Raw genomic sequence first — 23,694 nt, forward strand, 5'->3', positions numbered from 1 at the left:
AGTTTAATAACTAGCCTAATATTTGTACTAAAATCGTATAATAACCATTGTAGCCTTTAAATCCTATTAAAAGTAGTATTGCTATATTTTCTATGAAGGTACAAGGGTATATATGCACTTAATAATCTCGCATGCAGTAATATTGTTCTATTTTCTATGATTGTATATATGTGCTTAATCAGCTTGTTCTACGATTTTTTGAAGCTGTATTAATTTTGCATTTTAGTGAATTCGTTTGTTATCAAAACCATTGTAATTCGTATTTTCTAATGATGTTTTTCAGTAATGATTGCGCATTTTAACTGTATATCAATATTTTAGCGCGTATGAAAAAAATATAATTTTCAGTCAATCCTATAGAGGATTTTTAGTTTAATAATAATTAGTATTGTGCTTATGCATCATGTATTCTAGGTAATTCGTATTTTCGGATGTTTTTATTAGTAATATTTTGCATTTTAGTAAATTTGTTTGTTATCAAAACTAACGTAAATCGCTTTTTATGATGTTTTATAGTAATATTTGTTCATTTTAACTGATTACCAGCTACCAAGTTGTGTAAAAACTGCCGTAATTCCCCTTTTATGATATTAAAATGTGCTATTGTTTTAACCCTGTAACTCAATAACCAATACACAAAAGGAGTACACCTAGAAACGCGTCGTATTCGAACCTTCTTCAATAAACTATGTAAACCCTATCTCAATTAAAACTAGTTCTTTAGTATAACATAAGCATACATGGAGAGACCTCAAAATCATACAAATAATAACAACAAGGGAAGGGTAGGTGTAGAAAGGGCCTACTGAACCTATATAAATCACACCATAAATGTATACAATATCATAAAGATATACCAAATAATAACAATACAAAACATGAGTACACCTAGAACCTAGTCGTAGCTTAATGGGTACCTTTTGCCGTGTAAACCTTATCTCAATTAAATCTAGTTCTTGTAATATACTAAAAATATAAGGGAAACATAAACATACATGGAGAGGCCTCAAAATCATACAGAGAATAGCATTACTAGAAGGGTGAGTGTAGAAAGAGCCTACTGAACCTATAGGATTACCAATAAATCATCCCCTAAATGTATACAATATCCTAAAATACCACTAGAGTTAAGTGACACTGAATACCTTCAACACCAATAAATTACGTGACGTCATACCGATACACCAAAAATCCTCTATAAATTCAAATTTCCCGCCAACAAAATCACGTGATACGTGACGTCATCAACCCCCCCCCCCCTTAACATCCAGAGGAAAGAGATAGATAGAAAAGGGGGGGGCAACAAATGGGGCTACGTAAAGGAGGCCAGTTGACCGAATTAATTCGGTCAACTGGCCTCTACTCTCTCTAATGTTGTAGAAGGAGAGGGGTTTCTTCATTTAATGAAAGTTCTAGTTCCCCATTTAAAGTTCATTGTAGGAAAACTATCACGGCAGGTTTAGATTTAAAGTACAAGAAATTGATGGAAGTTCGAAAATCTGAAATAAGTTCCATAGACTATGTCGCATTAACTACTGATATTTGGTCTGAGAGTTGCTCCAACGCCTCTTTTATTGGCATTACTATTCACTACATTTGTGAGGAAAAGCATCGGTCCCACAATTTGACGGTTGATCAATTCCCAGGTAGCCACACTTCAGATAATATTGCGCTTAAACTAACTGAAATTTTATCTGATTGGGACATTTCCTTACTAAAAGTGGTAGCTTGTGTAACCGACAATGGATCAAATATTGTTAAAGCCGTAAGAGATCGCTTCGGCGAATTTAAACATTTACCATGCTTTGCCCATACTTTAAACCTGGTTGCTCAAGAAGCGTTATCCGTTGCCAAACCCATGGCTTAAGTCAAAAAAGTGAAAGCACTAGTACATTTTTTTAAGTCTAGCCCTTTAGCTACTTCAAATTTAAATGATGCACAGGTAAAATCAGGAAATGACACTATTTTAAAACTTTTGCAAGAGGTACCAACTCGTTGGAATTCTTGCTATTCGATGATTGATCGTTATATGTGTTATTGTGGCTTCGTCTAAAAGTAGGCAAGCACCCCCAACTATATCAGCATCTGAAATGGATGAATTATTAGAATTGAAATCTCTTTTGGCACCTTTATTTGAGGTAACATCAGAGATTTCCTCAGAAAAGCATACGACGCTTTCGAAAGTGATTGCATTAACTAAGTGTTTAAAATTATGCATTTCACGACAAGACTGTAAAACAGAGTGTGGTGCTTCATTGAAAGCAAAACTTTTAGAACAAATTGAAGGCGATTTGGTAATGTAGAACTAAATGAACTAATTGCATGTGCAACGCTTCTTGATCCCAGGTTTAAGAAAAGCTCTTTTGAAGCACCATTGGCTGTTGCTAAGATGTTAAGTAAAATAGACAAGACAATTAAAATAAACTCACTCGTAAAAAAAACTGAAGAATATCCAGCACCTAAACCTGTATCTTCTTCCCAAAGCATTTGGGATTTTCATGACAGTTTAGTTCAAAAATCTAAAGACAACTTTGACGGTTCCTCTGATCAGTATGACCCATCTTTAAAACAATATTTGAACCTTCCATTGCTTGACAGAAAAAGTTGTCCTATAATGTTTTGGTCTAAATATAAATTAATATTCCCAGAGTTATCTATGGTTGCATTAAAGTTTTTGACAATTCCCGCTACTTCTAAACCAGCAGAAAGGTTGTTTTCTCGTGCCGGAAATATCATGTCAGAGAAACGGAAAAGTTTAACTGGGGAACATTTGAAGACTTTAACTTTCTTGAGTTCCTTTAGTCAAAAAGAATGGGAGGACGCTCAGTGAACTTCTATTTTACCTTAAACTTGCTTTAATTATATTTTGCTGTTAAGCTACAGTTAGATATTTTATGGGATTGGCCCTTTGGGACAACTTATGTTTTTCTCTAGTAGGTTTCTATCAACATTTTCACAACCTTTCTGGGGGCCATTTTCAAATAGCCATAGCACCCTTACTACGTTAGCTTAATTAACCAGTATTTGTTCAAATAACTAAATTAACTATAAGTGTTATTATTTAAATTGATTGCCACAAAGTCGTGTTTTGACTTGGTTAGCTCAACCGATATAATTATACAAAAGTGCATTTTCTGTGATTTAAAGTTGATCTCAATACAGAAATTTTTCTAATTTGTTGTGACAAAAAATACCTTATATTTTTGTGACAAAAATATTAGTTCTAATAACTATTAGCGTTGTTATTTAAATTAAAAGACACAAAGTTGTATTTTCACTTGGTTAGCTCAACCGATATAATTTTAGTGATACAAAAGTGTACTTTCTGTGATTTAAAGTTCCAAAGTTTTCCTAATTTTTCGTGACAAAAATATTAGTTCTAATAACTACTAACATTACTATTTAAATTGAATGAAACAAAAAGGTATTTTCACTTGGTTAGCTCAAACAATATTATTATAATGAAACAAAGTGTATTTTCTGTGATTTAAAGCTGATCTCAATTCCGAAAATTTTAAAATTTTGTGACCAAAAAATACTCGATATTTTTGTGACAAAAATATTAGTTCTAATAACTATTAGTGTTGTTATTTATATTGAATGACACAAAGTTGTATTTTAACTTGGTTAGCTCAATCGATATAATTTTAATGATACAAAAGTGTATTTGCTGTGATTTAAAGTTGACCTCAATTCCAAAGTTTTTCAAATTTTTTGTGACAAAACAATACCTGATGTTTTGTGACAAAAATATTAGTTCTAATAACTTCTAACATTACTATTCAAATTGAATGAAAAAACTATTTTCACTTGGTTAGCTCGACCAATATTATTATAATGAAACAAAAGTGTATTTTCTGTGATTTAAAGCTGATCTCAATTCCGAAGATTTTAAAGTTTTGTAAAAATATAATATCTGATTTTTTGAGACAAAAATAAGATTTTTTTATTATTATTTACGTAATCAATTGGACAATTCAATTACCAAGTAGTATTTTGTGTTATCAGAACTTATTTCGTATAAACTGACAGCTGATGCATGTTGATGTTTACAAACTTAGTTTTACGATGGGCACATTTTCGAGTTTTCGACAGGCTTAGGATCTTGAAAGGCTTGGTTGATTCAATTAGCGGTTATATATTGAATTATTTTATGGTAGAAAAATCGACTATAGGTAACATAAGGTAAGTGATGCTTCGTTAGTCGCTACAAATTTTGAATCTGTATCAGTTGATCAGACTCAGTGACAAAGTTTCTTTCACAGATATTTCTTTAGAAAAAGTCGTTTAGAGGCTCATAGGGTTAGTTTTGTAATAGTTTTCCAACCAAAAGATTTTCTAATAGTGTTATTTTGTCTAATAGGTGCCGCTTTCGCCACTTTAAAAAAATACTCGATACCAAAAAGAATCGAGTATTTTAGTCTTCGATACCGATACCGATACTGAGTAGAATGTTTAAAACTCGATACCGGTATCGATACTGAAAATCTTCGATACTCCCAGCTCTACGCTTTTATCCCTAAAGTCGCGGTATAGATGATTCTACAGATGGTGGGCTTGCTAGACTCCATGGTCTAATTCCGTATTTACTTCCGGACAGGTCAGGTTAGAAAGATACTTTCCATAAATCTAAAGCGCAATTTATACTACTTCTATCCACTTAACAAAGCAAAACAAGTATGAATTAAATTTTTATTTCAAGCGAAATGTACATATTTTTTTCAACCATAAATTTAATCTGAAAGCTTTAAAAACAGTTCGATGGTAGGAGTTTCATTTGAAGGACCGTTTAGTTTGGGGGAACCCAGAGTCTCGACATGGCCTTGGCTCTCCTGGGTCTTCGTAAATGTATGCTATAGGACGGGAGTTTATTGTCGCTTCAATTTCTATGAGAAGATACTCTGTTTCTTCGTATGTTAGGTGGGCTCTTTCATGTATCTTGCGGAGGGGTTCCTTAACGGAACGCACCATCCTTTCCCAAAATCCACCACCAGGTGGCCCTATCAGCTATGTATCTCCATTTTATTTTTAACTTCCATAATACTCCATTGCTTCTGGACTTCTCATTTTTTCTTGCAAGATTTTAAGATCCGCGTTTGCGCGTTTAAAGACATACCACCAACCAGAAAGTACAGAGATGTCCCTCAAGAGGAGTGGGTGAAAGAAAAAGTTCTTCCGCCAACTCAACCCATACCAACAACACTTACTCCGAATGACGATTTAGTGTTAAGAATTAAACACGTGAATCTCAAGAAAGCTATAATTGAAATGTTTATTCAAGAACTTGAATAAACCATGGACACGAAATCAGTCGTTTACGTGACATTTTACTGACACTAAACGAGTCATTTGAAAAACATTTCAAAAGATTAAAAACGTTGAGTTAAATTTTAGCTAAATTTATCAAAAATAATATATGTTTCACAAAAAAAACTGACGGCCGATTGATTTTTACAAATGACGGAAAAGGTGTCAAATAGTTGAATAACACAAGAATAAATTTGCAATAGATTTTATAATTCAACAAAAGGATTAATCCCAACAAAAGAGTTGGTGCGTCATTTCATAAGTTGAGGGGGGGGGGGTTTCAACAATGACCCTGGGTCTTTGAAGATGTTAGGAAAATATTTCGTCAATCAATCAAATATTGACAGGTCTATTTAAGGAATGTTAGGAGTAAGAGATAAACAGGTCAATTTTACTTTTGTATAATTAGTTTACTCGTAAGGTGTTATGGAGTCAAGTACAGAAACGCTGTCGAGAATACGTCAGATCTTGGAGATTGACCCCTAAAAACTACTTATTGTACTATTTATTTTATTGATCTTGGGATTGCTGGAATTCCTAAATCTCTGGTTTCAGAACTTAGACAAAAAATACGCTTACAGGCTTATAGTCTAACAATGGGACAGTCAAGAACAATAGATATTTCGCAATAGCTACGTAATAATTTTAGTATAAAAACCCCCTGATTCAAGAGATGAGAGTATCATTATTCGAGAAGACCTTAAACTTGCAAGATAGAAAATCAAGAAGTTGGCGAAATGGCAGATTCCACATTTCGAAAGAGTTGTTCCTATCAACGGGGTTCGTGAACTGTACCCTTGATCCAGAGATTCGCCTATGTAGGAAGCAATCGGTAAAAAGTTTCGCTAATTCTACAAGCACATGGGAGAAATTAATGCCTCGTTTACCCGTACTAGCAGGCTGGACGCTGGGCCACGAAACCAACAACTTTTGAAATGTTTTAAACGATAACGCGAACGAAAAACAACTGTTGTGGCGGATCATAATACTGGTCACATAAAAGATTTATTAAATGAGGATTCCATTGATTTGGACAGTCTAGAAACAGCGGCCTTGAATCGAGTTTCGAGTGTTGTTAAGGAACATCTTACCGAGATCAGTAACCACCATGGCCGACATTATTATAGAGTTTTATAACAACATTTACGATAATTTATACTGTGACCACGATCGTATACCTTGTTTAGATGGACAGCTCGAAAAATTTGACGACGTTGTGGGCTACTTCACCAATTTTGTAACCTCGTACCAGGTGGGGATGAAATTTAACAACCTATTACAGGAAGAAAATCTTGAAAACTATTTTTATATTTACAATTTGTTCTCTGTAATTTTGGGTAAAAAAACCTTTTTTGAAAAACATAATGCATATGTTAACTCATTTTTAAATTTACATCTATTTGCTAACTGGTTTTTTCTTTGATGTTACATAATAAATTGAAACTGAAAAACTGTTCCATTTTATATAACTAATACTAGACATACCTTTTTTATATCTCTCTTCCTTTTTTCATTTACTATTTAAGCCTAAGAAATAAAGTTTTGAGGCTAAAAATGTAAACGTAATTTAAATAAAGAGAAGTATATAAATGCAGAACAAACTTTATTATTTTTAAATTTGCAAAAATAATTTTTTAAAAAATTACATTTTTTTATGGCAGCGACAGGGTCTGCACAAGCGTACGAAAGCATTAGAACATTTTGTCGTCCCTGCCCTCGTACACTCGTGCTAGCTGCCCGAGGGTACGCATAGAGCTGCGAGAGTTCCAGGATGACCCTGTGGGTAAGAGAAAAAAGAGGGTTAATAAAGTATTGAACGATCGATAAAAAGAATTAACTTACCGGAACCCTCGACAGTTCAAACCGAAGAGGCTGTAGTAAAAATTATAAAATTAAAATTAGATAAAATCATAAAATAATGCTTGAAAACTCACTCACAATGCCCATGAAATTACTTTGGTCAGACAAATTGTACTTACGAATTGCTTCGTCGCCTCTTCCAGGTAATTTAGAGTTTCTTGGAACTGGGCTCCAAAAAGGTATTCTTCATCGGTCCAATTTTCAATAGACTGTAGCGCAATAATTGTTTTTCCCGAAAAACGTGGCCTAATTTTTTCAATCGCATTTCTCCTTCTCAGATTTGGTAATTGAATTACTAGTTTTTGAAGTTCTTGCTCTTCTTCAGCCTTGTTTTCAAACCTTAGGAACGCCTACGTTAAGAAAATAGAATTATAAGCGGGTTGGGCTTAGAGATGTGAGTCGGTAATTTACCAAAAACCGATTTATATCATACCGTAATTTTAAAACGGTAATTTACCAGTGAACTACGTTAAATAACGCGGTATTAAGCCTGTGAAAGTATAAAATACCATAAATTACGGTAATTTTTGTTATTCCGAAATTTTATTCGCTAATTTACCCGGTAAATTACCATTTTTAAAAATTACGGTAATTTCACACCTCTAGATGGGCTTCTTTCATAATACGATATTCGTTATTAACAGTTTTTCTAATAAATATCATTTCTTGGAGGTTAATTATATGATAATTTATTACATTTAAGTTGCGGAAACTATTTTAATAAATATTTTCACGACCATAAAAACCCGACCAGTTCCTTCTTTATAGCCACCAAATACCATAAACTATCTAAATATATAACATAACATAACCTGACCTGACCTAACCAAACCTTTAATATGAAGGGAAAAATATAGAAAAACATGGAAAATATATATTTTTATTAATTTCCGCACCTTAATTTAAACAAATTAACCTTGAATAAATGATATTAATTGAAAAAACTGTATTTTGAGTGCGCGAGCTAAAGTATAGTTTAGCCTTAACGTACCTCAATTTTTAATAAATTTATGCTTCGAATCCCGATTTCTTCCGCTTTGAACAAAGCCCGCTCCGTTATCAAACCTTCCGGGTTAAGTAACACCGCGACTAAATTGTCTATTTTTAACGCGTTCATTTTGTTGCAGTTTTTGTCACGGCCAAAGCTAAACCGTTTGTGGCGGCAGAGCGCGAATCCCTCGAAATTTGTAGTAAACGACAAAAAAACGTTACCACGCTCAAGGGTGCCCTCAAGCGGACCTAAAAGGAAGCTGATTCCGTTTTCCAAGGAGACGTAGCTGTATTTTAATTCACTAATAAGGAAACTTTCACTCTCTACCCAACAAAATTAGTCCATGGGAAACGGCAATAGTTTTTTCTTCGTATTTTAACAACCAATTCCTATGCCGTGTTATTTAAGGAGATCTAGGTGCGATGAAGGCATTATTAATTAAAATTATAGCTATTAAAGTTCAAAATAGCAATTTTTTTAATTTTGCCAATGGTTTAAAATGCTTTTAAATATCGTTTAAAAATTTATTTGATCTAAATTAGCCAAAGGGGGCGAATGTTTTAGAAAGGCATTCAAGAAGTTCCAATCGGCTTTTTAATCATGATTAGTGGTTTGTAATGCATTATTGAAATTAATTTGGTTGATAATATAAAAAAATTAAAAGTGGCCGAAGCTGAACTTAGTACAGAATTGTTTATTTTATTATTATTATTATTATTATTATTATTATTATTATTATTATTAGACGACGCGTTGAGTCTAAGTTCGCCGCTTCGCTCGCGCTCCGGTTTTTGCTCTTGATTTTCGGTTCGTTCTTCGTTCTGTCTCCATTTTTTGTGCCCATAACGACTACGTAAGTCTTCCGGTTCCGGTAATTAAACTTAATTTTCAGTATTTTATACTATATTTCGAGTTTTCGCTGTTTTTTGATCTTACCTGCTGGCGGCGGTTTGCCATACGTTGTGGTAAAGCTCGTATCGTGTGTTCCGCGGGACTCCTCACGGGACTTTTTCTATAACTGTGTTCGAGACCTTGCTATTTATACCTCCACTTTCATGTTTTCGCTGTCGTTCTTTGAATTTCGTCGTGTATTTTCTTAATGCCGGCTGCGACTGTCAAATGCTTTGTTTGTAACGACTTTCTTTGGGGAAGACAACCACGAGCGACTTGTTCAGATACCTGTGCGACCAAATTACATAAGGCGTGCTTTACGTCTCCGTCGGCTTGCCCCAGTTGTAAACCGGGAAGTATGACCCCTAAGAAGAATAAGAAAAAGGATTCTCTTTCTGCGCCAAAACGTACCTCCACCAATGGTGGTACCTTGGACAATTCTCTTACTCCACTGACCCTTGACGACGTTCATAAAGCCATGCACGAGATTTTAATGGTCGATAGCCTGACTAGAGACGAGCACTCTGTAGTCGACGTTATTCTCAAAAGACTCGACTCTTTAGAAACTCACATTGTCACTTTGGAATCTAAAATCAACTCACTTGAAACCGACAAGGGTTACCTGGAAAAAGAAAACCGGGAACTTAAAGAAGCACTCCAACTCCACCAAGCGTCTGCTCCCCGCTCCAGAGAACTACTACGTGGTGACCCTTGTCTCACCACACCATGGTGTACTGGCCCATTACTAGCCAACCCTTTGCTCAGAGGCCCACCACCACCGCTCCTTTCCCACGCACTGGCCCCCCGACCTCCGTCCACTACACCTGGCGCCACTGCCAAAGTTCGCCAGCCGGTTCAGTCGGGTGCAGCCGCCACATCACGAATTAAAACCGCCCCCAAGAGACGCACAAGCCCACCCAAAGGCCTCTTCGTCAGTCGATTGGATGAATCCCTAAGCTCGGATGAACTGCGCGACACCTTAAACGAGGTGGCCCAAATTACTACTGCTCACTGCATTAGGCTACGTACCAAAAGCCCGAATGCCACCCACTCCTCCTTTTACGTCACGTGCACTGATCAATCGGATTTCGAGAAAATAAGCGACCCTGCCATCTGGCCCGTGGACTGCATTATGGCCCCCTTCAACGGAGTCCCCCGACCGGAACACAGACACACCACTGAACTTACCGAGACTCCTACGCCAACTGCAACCGACCAATGAATAACTTAAACTTTGCCAATCCCAAGTTCAATTCACTGTCTATTGCTTACCAAAATGTTAGGGGTTTACGGACTAAATCGATGGAATTTTATAACAATGTCGTGGAACTAGATCTTGATATTATTTGCTTAAGTGAAACCTGGTTTGGTGCCGCTCAATTCAATTGTGATTACTTCCCTAACTCATATTCTATTTACCGAGCAGATCGGGCTGATCCTGATTTTAAGGGCGTTAGAGGAGGAGGAGCCTTGATTGCTGTGAGAAAGTCATTTCGGAGTTTTCGACGCAGTGATCTCGAGGCCACTGAGGAGTGTGTACTGGTTGAGATCAAGAATTGCTCTGGAGACTCTCTATTGATTGGTAACGGATATTTCAAACCATCTTACCGTGATGAACAGTACCAGCTCTTCAGTGATCGGTTAGTTCAGACTCTTCATGATTTCACTGGCGATATTGTCCTCCTGGGTGACTTTAATCTACCAGGGGTTGATTGGCAAACTTATGGAACTCAAGGGTGCTCCTCCTTTACAAAATCAAAAGCTCTTCATATATTCGAACTGTGCTTTTCTCTCAACCTTAATCAGATTAACATTCCTACGAACAATTTAAATTTGTTAGATCTTTGTTTAACTAACGTGAATGGTCTAACACTTGAACCTTTACCCGACTCGTTTGTTAAGGTGGACCACTTTCACCCTCCTTTCCAAACCAATTACGCTATGCGAGGAACACCCAATATAAATATTGCACCACCAACCTTTAATTATTTACGCGGCGATTACCATTCCCTCTACACCATGGTTCGGGACTACGATTGGTCCGTGTTATTTGAGTCGCGCGACGTTAATTTTTGCGTCGAGCAACTCACTGGCACTCTTCAGAATGCCATGGCACGCAACATCCCAAAACGCTCTTCACGGACCAGTAGCAAATTCCCCATATGGTACTCTCCTGACCTCAGGATGGCCATTACTAGGAAAAAATACTATTTTAAAAAGCACAAACGAACTGGGGCTCTCGCGGACTTTATTGAGTTTAAGCGACTGCGCGCCCTTGTCAGGCGTTTGACCGTCCGTGATAGAAAGGCGGAGACTTCTCGAGTCTGCGCCGACGCCCGGAGTCACCCCAGGAAATTTTGGAGCTTTGTTAATGGCAATCTAGGTGAAGGATCTAAACCAATTATATTGAAAGTATCAGATAACTTAATTACGACCGCCGAGAATTTGGCTAAACATTTTGGTCCTCATTTTGCTTCCATATCAGTGGATGGAACCGACTCTAATTTACCCTGCGGGCTTGATTACCCTGGGGTCGACTCCGTCCGTTATTGTTCACAAATAATTCCATCTGCTGATATTCTCAATGCTATTCGCCAATTACCTGTCAAATTTTCCACCGGAGTGGATGGTATCCCCGCGTTTATAATAAAGGGCTGCGCTGATATTTTAACACCCGTTCTCACCCATATATACAACCTCTCCCTCGAACTATGTACTTTCCCAAGGCTTTGGAAACGGGCGGTTATTGTGCCTATATACAAAAGTGGTCCCGCGCACGATATAAAAAACTACCGACCAATCTCCCTACTCTGTGTATTTGCCAAAGTCTTCGACAAATTAATGCACTCGTATCTTCAGGGTTGGTTCAAGGTATTTCCCAACGCCTGCCAACATGGCTTTCAAAAGAGCAAAAGTGTGGATACCAATCACGCTGAATTTATGAATCTGGTGGTTCCTGAAGTCGAGGGTCAGGGCCAGGTCGACGTTGTTTACCTCGACCTGGCCAAGGCCTTCGACAGAGTTTCTCACCCATATTTATTAGATAAACTTCAGGGTCTCGGAGCGGGTGGTTCACTACTTAATTGGTACCGTTCCTACCTTGCGGATCGCGTCAATGTCCTTAAATGTAACGGCTCCATGACTTCTACCACCTACAAACTTAACTGCGGCGTTCCCCAAGGTTCGTCGCTTGGACCGCTTTTATTCAACATTTACATTTACGACTTACAATTTTTGGTTAAATATTCGCACCTTTTTCAATTCGCTGACGATAACAAAGTTTGTAAAATCATTAACTCACCTCGCGATAGCGCGGAGTTACAATTGGACCTTGACGCAATCTCCAGTTGGTGTCTTCACCATAATATTCCAATCAATCCTACAAAATCGGTGCATGTCACCTATACTAGAAGATTTTGCCGTGAGGTGCAATCAGTATATACCTTACACAATGCTGCCATTCCACAAAAGACCACCATTAAAGACCTTGGCGTTATATTCGATCGACAACTTGTATTTCGAGAACATGTTAATTTAACGGTCAGTATGACTCGCCGCACATTGGCAGTTATACTCAAACTGGCGAGAAAGCTAGGTTCGCTCTCCCATTTTCGGCTTCTCTATCTAAGTCTGGTTCGGTCCCGCATCTTGTATGGTTGTCTCGTTTGGTCTGGCTGCAGTGTATACTTAAAAAATAGGATCGAGAGTATACAAAGAAAATTTATCCTCTATTGTCACACTTTCTATTTAAAAGATAATGTCTATGATTACCTCTCTTTATTGAAAATTGTAAAAATTGCCACTTTGGACCACATTTGTAAAATTCGTGATGTACAATTTGTATATAAGCTTGTTAATAATATAACTCCATCCCCCATTTTACTATCACACCTTAACTTTTTAGTGCCAAAAATTCTACGACACTGTGCCCTATTCTATAACTCAAGAAATAGCAGAAATCCCATTATAAGAATGCAGCAGTCCTGCAATCTCCTCAATGATAGATTTGACATTTTTTCAGATAACTTAAATACAATACGCTGATTTCTATTATGTTTCTATTATGTTTCAATCTTTTACTTTCCCTATATAAATCTTTAGTCATGTATAAATTATTAATCGGTTGTACATAATATTTTTGTAAATAATAATGTGTATTTTCTCGTGAACCGCTACGGTTCTTTTTATGCACAATAAACAAGCTATTCATTCATTCATTATTTTCCGTTATATTGTCGGCGTCTGTTGAGCGTTTGTCGTAGCACAATTGTTAGGATAAACGTAATGATTTGTTTTGATTAAAATTAGTATAGTTTTTGAGACTTTCCTATAATAAATATTAAAGCCATAGAAATTTAAGATTTTTAAAATTTTGACTTTAGTTGTTTTTAGGTGGTCCAAGGGTATAAAACCAAGTTTTTCTCATAAATTACAATTATTAAAATCATCCTTAGATATTTTTTCAACCAATTATAAAATGGGATCTTTCCGGCGGGCGATTCGAAAAAATCTGTATTTTACCTGGAGAGGGGCGAATTTTTTTGACCTATTCTAAGAAATTTAATTTAATAAAATTTAAATAACTAATCAGGATTGAAACGAATTATTAATTTTCTAGAATAATTATGAAACGTTTCCAAACACTATAGTAATCCCGACTCTAATGGTCATTAAAGTAATTAATTAAATAGACTTTAATTTCTGTTCTCACCATTGAGTCACTTGTGGTTATTAGGGGGGAATACTTGAAAGGGGTTTACAGAAATAAAAAGTGAAAGTGTTCTATCGGATGAAAACCTAGATGGCGCGAAGCGTCCACTCCCTTCATTAATTGTCTCTGCTCTACCACTGGCCGAAGAGCGCCAAAATTATTCCGGTCAGAATCTGTTTGGCGTCTGGGACTTTCGCACGTTGCTTTCGTATAGGTTGTCTTACAGCTTTTGAAAAGCCTTTTTAGCGTGATTCAGCCAAACACGATTCTTAATAGGAGGTCCAAAACGCTTTAATTACAAGCGATAAAACCGTTAGCTGTTTTCAACAGTATTTTCGGTTAATTTTCGAATCGAATCAGAAAGATTCGTAGAAAAATTAAGCCAAGTACAAAATTTGTACGTTTTTCTTGGCAAAATTAAATAAGGAGAGCCAAAGTGCCTCTAAACTGAGCCTTTCACTAAAGAGCCAGTTTTCACGGATTTGAATAAAAACATCAAATTGATGTACAAAAATCCTGCGGAGTACAAATTTAGTACTTTTAATCGGCGAAAATAAGAGCTACGTTAAAAATGAGTTCTGAAAATTTTGATCAGAAAGAATTCCTTATGGTTTTTTCAGCGTCAGTAAACGAACTTTTAGAGTCGTTGAACAATGATACTGTCGATTGTGACATCATTTCTTTGCATAAACGTAATGATTACTCTGAAAGATTTGCTGATGGTGATGACTGTTCTGAAAAAAGCTTAACTGCAAAGAATTCAGTTCGAGGGGTTGAGTAATTACCTATTGAGGCCGATTGCACTAAAACCATGTCCATGGGAAGAGAATGGAACCCCTCTGGAAATGAATTGCATGACAGTAATTTATAAGAAGAAAGGCACATTGTGGCCCAATTCCTTGACGGAGACGAAAATCCAAATTGTCCAGCAGAATCTGAGCGCGAAATTGGAAATTTCACGCGTGATATTTTGGGAACTTCAAAAACCCTTGCATATAAAAGTGGTATTTCAAGAAGCCTCAAACCAGAAGAAACGCGAAATCGTTCGAATGGCGCACATCCTGTATTAATTCACTACAAAGGTGATGAAACAGTATGGGTTGAAAGACCACATGGAAATTCAAAACTAAACAAAAAAAGTTCCCTGGTATCCTACTAATCGATCCACGTTAAATAAAGTGAAATCTAGAGTGAAAGGTCAAAAGAATGACCCAGAAGAAACTTATACGGAAATAACCGCCGAGGTGAAAGTTGACCTAAAAAATCTTCAGAAAGAGGTCCAGCAACCGAAAGTTGGCGACATCGAAAAAATGGCACTGCCGAGGTATACAAAACAGGCAGCGAACTTAAAATATTTGGCACGAAGAGCAAATAAGATTTGTCCGGATTCAGTGTACTCGATAATAGCCTTGAAAGAGACCGAATTTAAGGACATTATATAAGTTGTGGTCCGCAAAAACCCACACACAGGCTGGGCACGAAGCCACACTAGAGACGGGATAAATAAAATTAGCAGCAAGGTTATTAACATGTGAACTAGTCATGGTAAAACGAGGTAAAAAAACAGAGAAATTAGTAGCAAACCCGCGAATGATAAAGCCAGACTTGTCGAATGTAAACTTCGCACCGGTGGTCATTGGTTTCGTGGTAGACATCAAAAGAGGTACGATGACGGCGATTGTGATCCCAGCAGTTGAAGCAGGTAGGATCATCTTCAGAAGTGCATTGGGCGTAAGTATGGGCTTTACAGCAGTACCCACAGACAGGCCGAGAACTACGACAGCGGGCGCTAGTATGACCATAGTCTTGACAATGACTCGAATTATTTTGACAAAAGTCATTGTCATAGATATAAGAAAACTACTTTGTTTGAATTCCATTAAAGTTATAGTCGGAGCGAGCTCCACGAACTTTGCTCTCTGCTCAAATCTCAGATAATACATTATCCGGTCACTCTGATACTGTTTTCCAGAATTTCAATTTCACTCCAAAATATTTTTCACTGACATTTCCCTGACCTTTTAGGTCTATTTTCAATTTCCCCTATCTTCACTTTGCCAAGTGAGCGTCAATTTGCCAACTCAACAAAATTTTAAGGGGGGAGCCCTACCCTGTCCCTCCCAAGTGATCGCCCCTGCAGATTTTCAAAACTCTTTTTTTTAACTAAATATATTTTAAAGGCTTATGCTATAATGCAGTTCAATCTGTGGGCTGAGTTATTTATTAAATGAAAGGTCTGAGGCGAAATTAAATTGTGTTATTTTGGAGTGGGGCTCAGAATGCAAATTAATTGTTATTTTTTCATATATAAACCTTAAAAAATCGTGTAAATTCAACTATGTGAGAATTGAGGATAAACAATTAGCGAGCGAGCAAAGCCAGCTTCTCGATTTTTTTATCTAACCAAATGAGATATCACTATTTCTGCGTTTGAAACATACAGCTGGGATTATAAATTATTACTCTGAAAATTCAGAAATATTGAACTTTATTGGACGATTTGTAAAATTATAGGACACTATAAAATATGAGACAATGAGTCTATAAACTAAATTTCGAAAGGGCCCCCCAAAAGCAATGGGCCCGCCCGCATTTTCGGGCTCTGCTCCCCTGTAGTTACCACTGCGTTTACGATAAGTGTGTTACCCCTCGGAAACCTAAAACAATGTTTTTTTTTTTTTCGTTTCTTTTTACCTTGCGAAGAATTTTAGTCAGAGGTGCGAATTTCATAGAAATTACGTACTATCAAGCTTAGTAAAAACCAAAAATGGAAAAATTTCCAAAAATTTCAAGAAAATCTCTCTTGTGTGGCTTTAAGTGACAGTAACGGCACAAGCGATCATACATCGGCCTTCCATACTGCTGTTACGATATGAAATGCCAGTTTACATATACAATTAATATAATTTAGTGGGAATCATAATAAATTTTCCTTGGGCCTTTTTTTAACTCGGAATGTAACCATTTTCGCAAACAACAAAGAACTAATAATTTGTGTAACAAATTCAATGAAAATATTTTTTAGAAAACAAACAAATTCAATGAAAATATTTTTTAGAAATCAAACAAATTCAATGAAAATATTTTTAGAAAACAAACAAATTCATCGAAAATATTGTTAGAAAAGAAACCAATTCATCGAAAATATTGTTAGAAAACAAAATGTAAAGTTCTCAATTTTTTCTCTACACGGTTTAGTTACAAATCAGGCTGCTCAAAATTTTGTTTATCAAGGCCATCTTTCCCAGTCGGTAAATCAAAAACTATCATGTGCTGTTTCCCGAATTAGACCCAATTATTTTTGGTTTTTAGAAATAAAATCAAAATTACCATGTCTTTTACACATGTTTTATTTATAACAGACCGATATCACTTCAAACATAATTGAGCTAAGAAATGAGTTATAAAAAGGGCTCAGATATTGTTTAATTGCGCCGTCAGCCGAAACAAATGCTTGCTGAGCCGGATTAAGATTTAAAGCGAAACGGAGGCGACCGGCGAGCATATTGTGAAACAACCGAACTAGAAGTGAGAGTAAGGTTATCGGCCTCAAAATAGTGCCACGTGAAAGGTCACCGGTTTTAGGGATAAGGACCGTCCGACACTGCTTCAAAGATAGAGGTAAGTCTTTTTAGTAGAATAACACGTTAAATATGAACGCGAGGTCCTCAACGCGAAGAGAACGGACATCCTTAAGTGTTAACTGATCAGGACCAGGGGATGACGATTTTTGACGCGAAAGTGTTTGCGAAATTTCCGCAACACAGATCGGAAAGTATGTATGACAGTTAGATGGTTTCGGAATGAATGGCTTGGAACCAGGTGGGGACGGTGAAGAGAATAGATCTCCAAACGTACCTGCGATGTCGATCTCACTGGGTTGAACGGGGTTATTTTCGTAGGGTCAAGAATGAGCTTAGAAAGGTTCTTTGGGTTCAACTTGTAAAGGGACTATGCCTCTTTTTAATTCTAGCACTTACCTGACCAGTGGCTCGGCGTGAGACTGGGACAGGTTTCGGTTGGAAACGAGAAGATAAGCAGTCGTTTAGTTCAGTGAGTGCACTCGGGTCACCTGCTAGCACTAAGATGCCGACGGCACGAAAATCGGCTGGAGTCGTAGCATTGGCCACATAAGAGTCGAAGGACGAAAACAGCGCTTCCGGTTTGGCTGTTGGAGGAGGAACGGAAACGGTAATGGCAGCGGGAGGAGGCGTGGCAGACGTAGGTATGTCAGCATCAGGGTGCGCTAGACATTGAGGAGCAGACCTAGAATAGTTAATGTTAGTAATAGTGGATGATTGGGCACGTAAATCGGCGATGAGAGTTATATAAGACAGTTCGCGACGTTTGGCCTTGATCGCAGTGATCGGTCAAGCTGGAAATAATTCACCGAGACTAAATCTTCAATGGGAAGAGGTTACAGAGCATCACCCAAATTTTAAAACTGAGGAAACTTCAGACCCAGAGAAAATTGCGCAAACTATATCAATGAGGTATACGTAGCCTTGAGACTGTGAGGATTGGGAATCCAAGAAAGGATGATTCTGAATCCTCCTAGTCTGTGAACCGAATCATGTACGAATGTTAAAATTAACTTTATCTTTTTGATCGATGATTCTGAATCCTCCTAGTCTGTGAACCGAATCATGCACGAATATTAAAATTAACTTTACGTTTTTGATCTGCAGTTCCATACTGAGTGAAGAAGAGGAAAAAATAATGTATTTGAAAAGATGGAAATAATAACTAGAAAAATTAAACGTGCAGCAAGCAAAAATCACCCTCCAGGATCAAAGAATTACTAAATATAAATCAGATATTGAAAAAGCCATTATGAAGCTGGATAGCGACATAAATGACTACAAGGTTAATATAATATACAAAACATTCAGAAGTTTTGCCAATGAATTTTTTCCAGGAAAATGCGAAAAAGAAAACTATGAAAACAGAATCCCAAGTAGAGAATTAAGAATATTTTTATTTGCTAATCAAAGTCAGATCATTTTTAATTTGTTATTATCTCATGATATTGTTAAATAATGAATGTTGTAAACCATTTCTAAGTAATCAATAAAAATTACCCTTATCAAAGTCAGTATTGTTTTTTTCGCATTAAATTCTCGGATAATGTAACAACAAAGTAACTATGTTACCGTGGTGTTCCCTTAGGTGAGAGACTACGATAAGGTAACTACAAAGTTACCGTGGTGTTCCCTTAGGTTAGAGAATCGGATAAAGTAACTATGTTACCGTGATGTTCTCTTAGGTGAGAAAACTTTCGGACTTAATCGAACATTTCCGTTTAAAGTATTCAACGCGACTTCGCCGAGGGTTTCTATCAATTCTCTATTAGCTTTTTCTAAAATCCCAAATCTTTGTTTCCTTTTTAATCGCGCTAAGACTTTAATTAAATCTATATTTTTCTTGGCTAAGCTTTGACAGTTTTTGTTTCGTTTTTTGGACGATCTATTACTTTTCGAAGTCATAGTGTAAATGAAGGCGTCTATTAATACCTACTTTCTTTTATTTATTTTGGTATACTACGTTCGTTTCGCCGAAAAAAATATTAGTTCTGATTCTCCATTCGTCTGGACAATTCTGACTTAAATCGAATAATAAGTAAGAATAAGGATTTTTAGTCGCGTCGGCGTAACTTTCTTGTATAAATTTCCAATTACGAGGATCGATTTGCTTAAACAAAAAATTAACTTGCATTTTATCGCGAATTTGGCGGACTAAAATTATGTATTTAGAGTTTAAAGATTTTTCGCGGATATTTTTATGAAATAAATTTTGGACTAAAAAGAAGACCGACAAAGATCTATGATGGCTGTATTTGGTAAAGAGATCGGCGATTAACGCGCTTTTATTCTCGGTCATTAAATCGTTGATGATTAACAAGACGTTTTTACTGCCGTCGTATATCGAAATATCATCCGGTAATCCTCGAATAAAATTAACTCGAGAATTTCTGTTCATATCATCGTAAAAAGGTTGATATTCGGAAAAATACCAATCAACTCGATCTATTTTAGGTTCGAACATATCGTCTGTGTTTAATAACGCGACAACAAAACGCCATTTTTTCCGCAACCGGAACTACCGGCTATTAAAACGGAAGCGGGATGCTCGAACGGTATCATTCGACGTCCTTCTAGGAAGTTTAATAAAATACGAATAAGAAAAGTTAGGAAGAGCAATTCGTATATAAACGTCAGAAAGAAACGTTTTTTAATTAACCTGACGCGTCGCGCCAAGCGGAATTAGCGGCGATTTTTTCTAAAGAAAAAAATCGCCGCTCGCGGAAAAATTGCGGTGGCTGCCCGGCCCGTGCGCGCGCGGGCGAGAGAGGGAGGAAGGAGAGGCAAACCCTTTCACTCTCTCTTTTCGAATTCCTTTCCTCGTCCTTCCAATAGAAGAAACAAAATCGTTTCTTCTTGATTTTTTACCTACGTTCCCCCCGTCATTGTTAAACACGATCTCCCCTTAACTCTGAAGGTTAAATAGACTTCTCGAGAACCGAAACATTCGGCGATGTTGAAATCTCGTTTACGGTCTTTTCCAATTAAGAAAGAAATAACTCTAATGACTAATTTAAAGAGACGAAAGTCGCGAAAAAAAAATTACTAATTTTCATATAATATGTTACTTTATCCACTAGGAACATGCAGAGGACGAAGGCTCTGCTGGACTCAGCCGAACCCGGGGGCGTGGCCGTCGCTATGCAAACAAAGGCCCATACGGGCGGGGTGAGAGCTGGCCTAGGCCGTACGGCCGGGGTCGAAGAGGACGTGGATATTATTACGAATAATCTTCCTTTTCTATTAAAACTATTAAATTATTAAATCAATTTCCCCTTTTTTCAGTGTTATTTTAAATAATATATGTTTAGTGACTAAATAAAATTTTTTCAAAGAACTCCAACTTTGAATGTTGATTATTCGTCAAATAAAGGACGGAAAATTATGAAATTGGTCTCAAAATTTAGATTAGAACTTACTTGACTTCTCATTTAAAACTCGGCCACGAAAAAATCGGTAAATATAATAGAAATGCTCTAAAAACCGAGTCCACTTTTTTTCCCATAGAAAAAGCATTAGGAGGAAAGCTGGGTTGGTAGCGCACCTAACGGCGAAAGTTGGAACTAGAAGCGATTTTGCTAGTCGTTAATTAACATGGGGCTCGGGTGAGGCTGGCAGGCCTTCTACCACCGGTAATCTACGTTGGCCATGGTACGGCATAGGCGGACATCGCCGTCTATTCGCCGATGAAGCGATGATCCCATACCGTCGCCAAGGCTTAGTGAGTTATGCACCGTTTCCATAAGAAATTTAACACTTTATTTCTTAACATGGTTTTAATTGTACTATCTCGGTTGTAAATACTAGGCAATTTATTTTAATATTAAATTTCCAAGTTCTCCGACATGCATCTCCATCGTAGTTTAGTTTACACGTTAACTCCATAAAAACGGATAAGTCATGCCCCCAAACATTCAAACTGCTCATGCGCGACCATAAGTGTGAATATGTCTATTCGATTTTAACCATATTTATGTCATAAAAATTCGTGCGGGTCCCTACAGGCTCGCTGATGACGTAGAAATGGAGACCAACTTTCTTTTTCTCTCCGCGCGCGTGCTACTCACCCCCCCCTCCTCCTCTGTATTTGATTTAAATTCCACGTCACAAACGCGCGTGCCACTAACCCCCCCTCCTCCTCTGTATTTGATTTAAATTCCACGTCACAAACGCGCGTGCCACTAACCCCCCTCCTCCTCTGTATTTGATTTAAATTCCACGTCACAAACGCGCGTGCCACTAACCCCCCTCCTCCTCTGTATTTGATTTAAATTCCACGTCACAAACGCGCGTGCCACTAACCCCCCTCCTCCACTGAATTTGCCTCAAATTCTACGTCACAAACCAGTTCGCACCATTTCAGACGAAGAATAAATGTGGTGCGTTTTTAAAGATGAGTGATATATCCATGAAGCGTAAGCTTCTATACTAATTCCATGGTATCATAGAAAGAACGTGTTTGGTTCGTATAGTACTGTACCGCTTTAGTGCATTGTAACTTTTTAAGTTAATGGTAATATCATATTTAATCTATATTACTTTTCGATTTGCATCATTTTGTGAAATTAAAATGAGGTTCAGAAATATATTAATTGCTAAAAGCATAAATCTAATAGTACTTATGGCCGATTGGCAACTTTAAGCCTTTGCCCTTTTGTGTGTAGTAATGTAGTTAAGTTAGTTTAGTTAGTTTTACTAATATAAAAAAAATCAGGCCATTTGGCCTGAACCCATGCACTTGTCATATAGAAATAGCCACAGTAGTGACTTAAATATAGAGCTGAAAGCCACTTGCTTATAATAGAGTGCCACTCTTTTAGTGACATTTCTACATTTCATGTAGTTCAAAGGCACTTGGCTTTTAATAGGATGCTACTTTTAGTGACAATTTCACAGAGTTCAAAGCCACTTGGCTTATAATATTACTCTAAGAGGCCACTGTTTCATTGACAATTTTTAAGAGCTCAAAGCCACTTGGCTCATAACATTACTATAAGAGGCCACTATTTCAGTGACAATTTCTAAGAGCTCAAAGCCACTTGGCTCATAACATTAAAAGAGTCCGCTATTTCAGTCATAGTTTGAGAAAAGCCACTTGGCTCAGAATAGGATGCGACTATTTCGATGACATTTTTAGAGAGCTAGAAGCCACTTTGTTGGCTAATAATGTAAAAATAAGACACCACTGTTTCAGCAACAAAACTCTAAAAATATTAATAGTCATAGTTGATAAAATTTTGACAAACGTTTAACAATGAGTACTATCGAGGATTTGTCTGTTGAAGATAGCGAAGACAATTTTGTCCCATCAGATACCGGTTGTTTTTATCTATATCCAGATTCTATTTTCTATACTTGTGTTTTTTTTTATGCATCGCGGTCATTCTTGTAATCTTTATTTTTTATCGCGATGCCTTAACTATATAACCGGATAACATTCCGATAACGTTCGTCAGTTCACAGTTAATCAGTTCATAGTAATCTGTTCTCAGATATCAGATATCAGTTGTCAGTAGCGTTCCCGGAAATTAACTTAAATGTTTCAATTAAGTTAATAAAGAGTTTATAACCAGTTAAACCCAGAGTCGTTCTTGCGTCAAACCACAACAGGTTATGGGCCCAGCACGCTTCCACTGCGCAGAGGTTTAGAAGTCATACGAAGTTCAACGCCGGGAAGATTGTCCTTTAAGGTGCGGAGTCAGACGGAGAATGGCCGGAAATCACCTGGGACGAATCGAGACGTTAACGAAAGATAATTATGATACCTGGAAAATGCAAGTGGAAGCCCTGCTTCAAAAGAACGACCTCTGGGAGTACGTAGATGGAACTTCAACAAGGCCAACTCTGGTACGGGGAACGGAAGGCAACGCCCAGGCGGTCGCTACCTGGGACAGTAATGATCGGAAAGCAAGAGCGGACCTAATCTTGTCGATCAGTCCGTCGGAGTTGAAGCAAGTAAAGAATTGCACGACCTCACGGGAAGTATGGCAGAAGCTCGAATCCATCTACCAGTCCAGTGGACCTGCCCGGAAAGCCACGCTGCTGAAGAAACTGACCCTCAAGAAAATGAAGGAGGGAGAAGATGTCCGGGATCACGTCCGAGAATTTTTCGATGCAGTAGACTAGTTGGCTGACATGGGAGTAGCTGTAAACAACGACCTACTGGCCATTATGTTGTTATACAGTCTACCGGAATCGTACGAGAACTTCCGGTGCGCAATAGAATCCAGGGATACGTTACCTGATCCGGAAGCCTTAAAAATAATGATCCTGGAGGAATCGGACGCCAAGAACTCTAGGGAAGACGAACCCGTGCAAAATGCGATGATGGGCAGTAACCACTTTTCCCGGAC

General features: G+C 37.3%; 1 protein-coding gene and 2 long non-coding RNA genes across 3 annotated transcripts; 1 reads left to right on the top strand and 2 right to left on the bottom strand.

The window, feature by feature from the left end:
* Positions 1-6,941: 6,941 nt before the first annotated feature.
* LOC149662713 (uncharacterized) lies at positions 6,942-7,389 on the bottom strand. The gene is made up of 3 exons (XR_016368600.1): positions 7,287-7,389; positions 7,150-7,179; positions 6,942-7,084 (listed from the first exon to the last, which is right to left on the bottom strand). It is a non-coding gene; the product is annotated as an uncharacterized LOC149662713 (long non-coding RNA).
* Positions 7,390-9,103: 1,714 nt separating this feature from the next.
* On the bottom strand, positions 9,104-9,727 carry LOC149662714 (uncharacterized). The gene is made up of 2 exons (XR_016368584.1): positions 9,479-9,727; positions 9,104-9,414 (listed from the first exon to the last, which is right to left on the bottom strand). It is a non-coding gene; the product is annotated as an uncharacterized LOC149662714 (long non-coding RNA).
* A 540-nt stretch (positions 9,728-10,267) lies between these two features.
* Positions 10,268-15,457, top strand: LOC149662715 (uncharacterized). Its single transcript, XM_089842290.1, has 5 exons — positions 10,268-12,644; positions 14,381-14,482; positions 14,586-14,823; positions 14,950-15,084; positions 15,328-15,457. The coding sequence occupies exons 1-5, from the start codon at positions 10,268-10,270 to the stop codon at positions 15,455-15,457; spliced, it is 2,982 nt and encodes a 993-aa protein (XP_089698416.1).
* The last annotated feature ends 8,237 nt before the right edge of the window (positions 15,458-23,694 follow it).

Source organism: Phalangium opilio, unplaced genomic scaffold (assembly GCF_054372755.1).
Source record: "Phalangium opilio isolate 3A_F unplaced genomic scaffold, DU_Popi_V2 ptg000063l_1, whole genome shotgun sequence".
NCBI classification, from domain to species: domain Eukaryota; kingdom Metazoa; phylum Arthropoda; class Arachnida; order Opiliones; family Phalangiidae; genus Phalangium; species Phalangium opilio.

Excerpts from the sequence above, each read along its gene's own strand:
- LOC149662715 (XM_089842290.1), top strand. The coding sequence starts at position 10,268 with ATGAATAACTTAAACTTTGCCAATCCCAAGTTCAATTCACTGTCTATT. Across the intron at positions 14,483-14,585 it reads CTCTGAAAGATTTGCTGATG|AGAATGGAACCCCTCTGGAA; the intron begins GTGATGACTGTT and ends GTCCATGGGAAG. Across the intron at positions 15,085-15,327 it reads GAAAAAATGGCACTGCCGAG|AGAAATTAGTAGCAAACCCG; the intron begins GTATACAAAACA and ends GTAAAAAAACAG.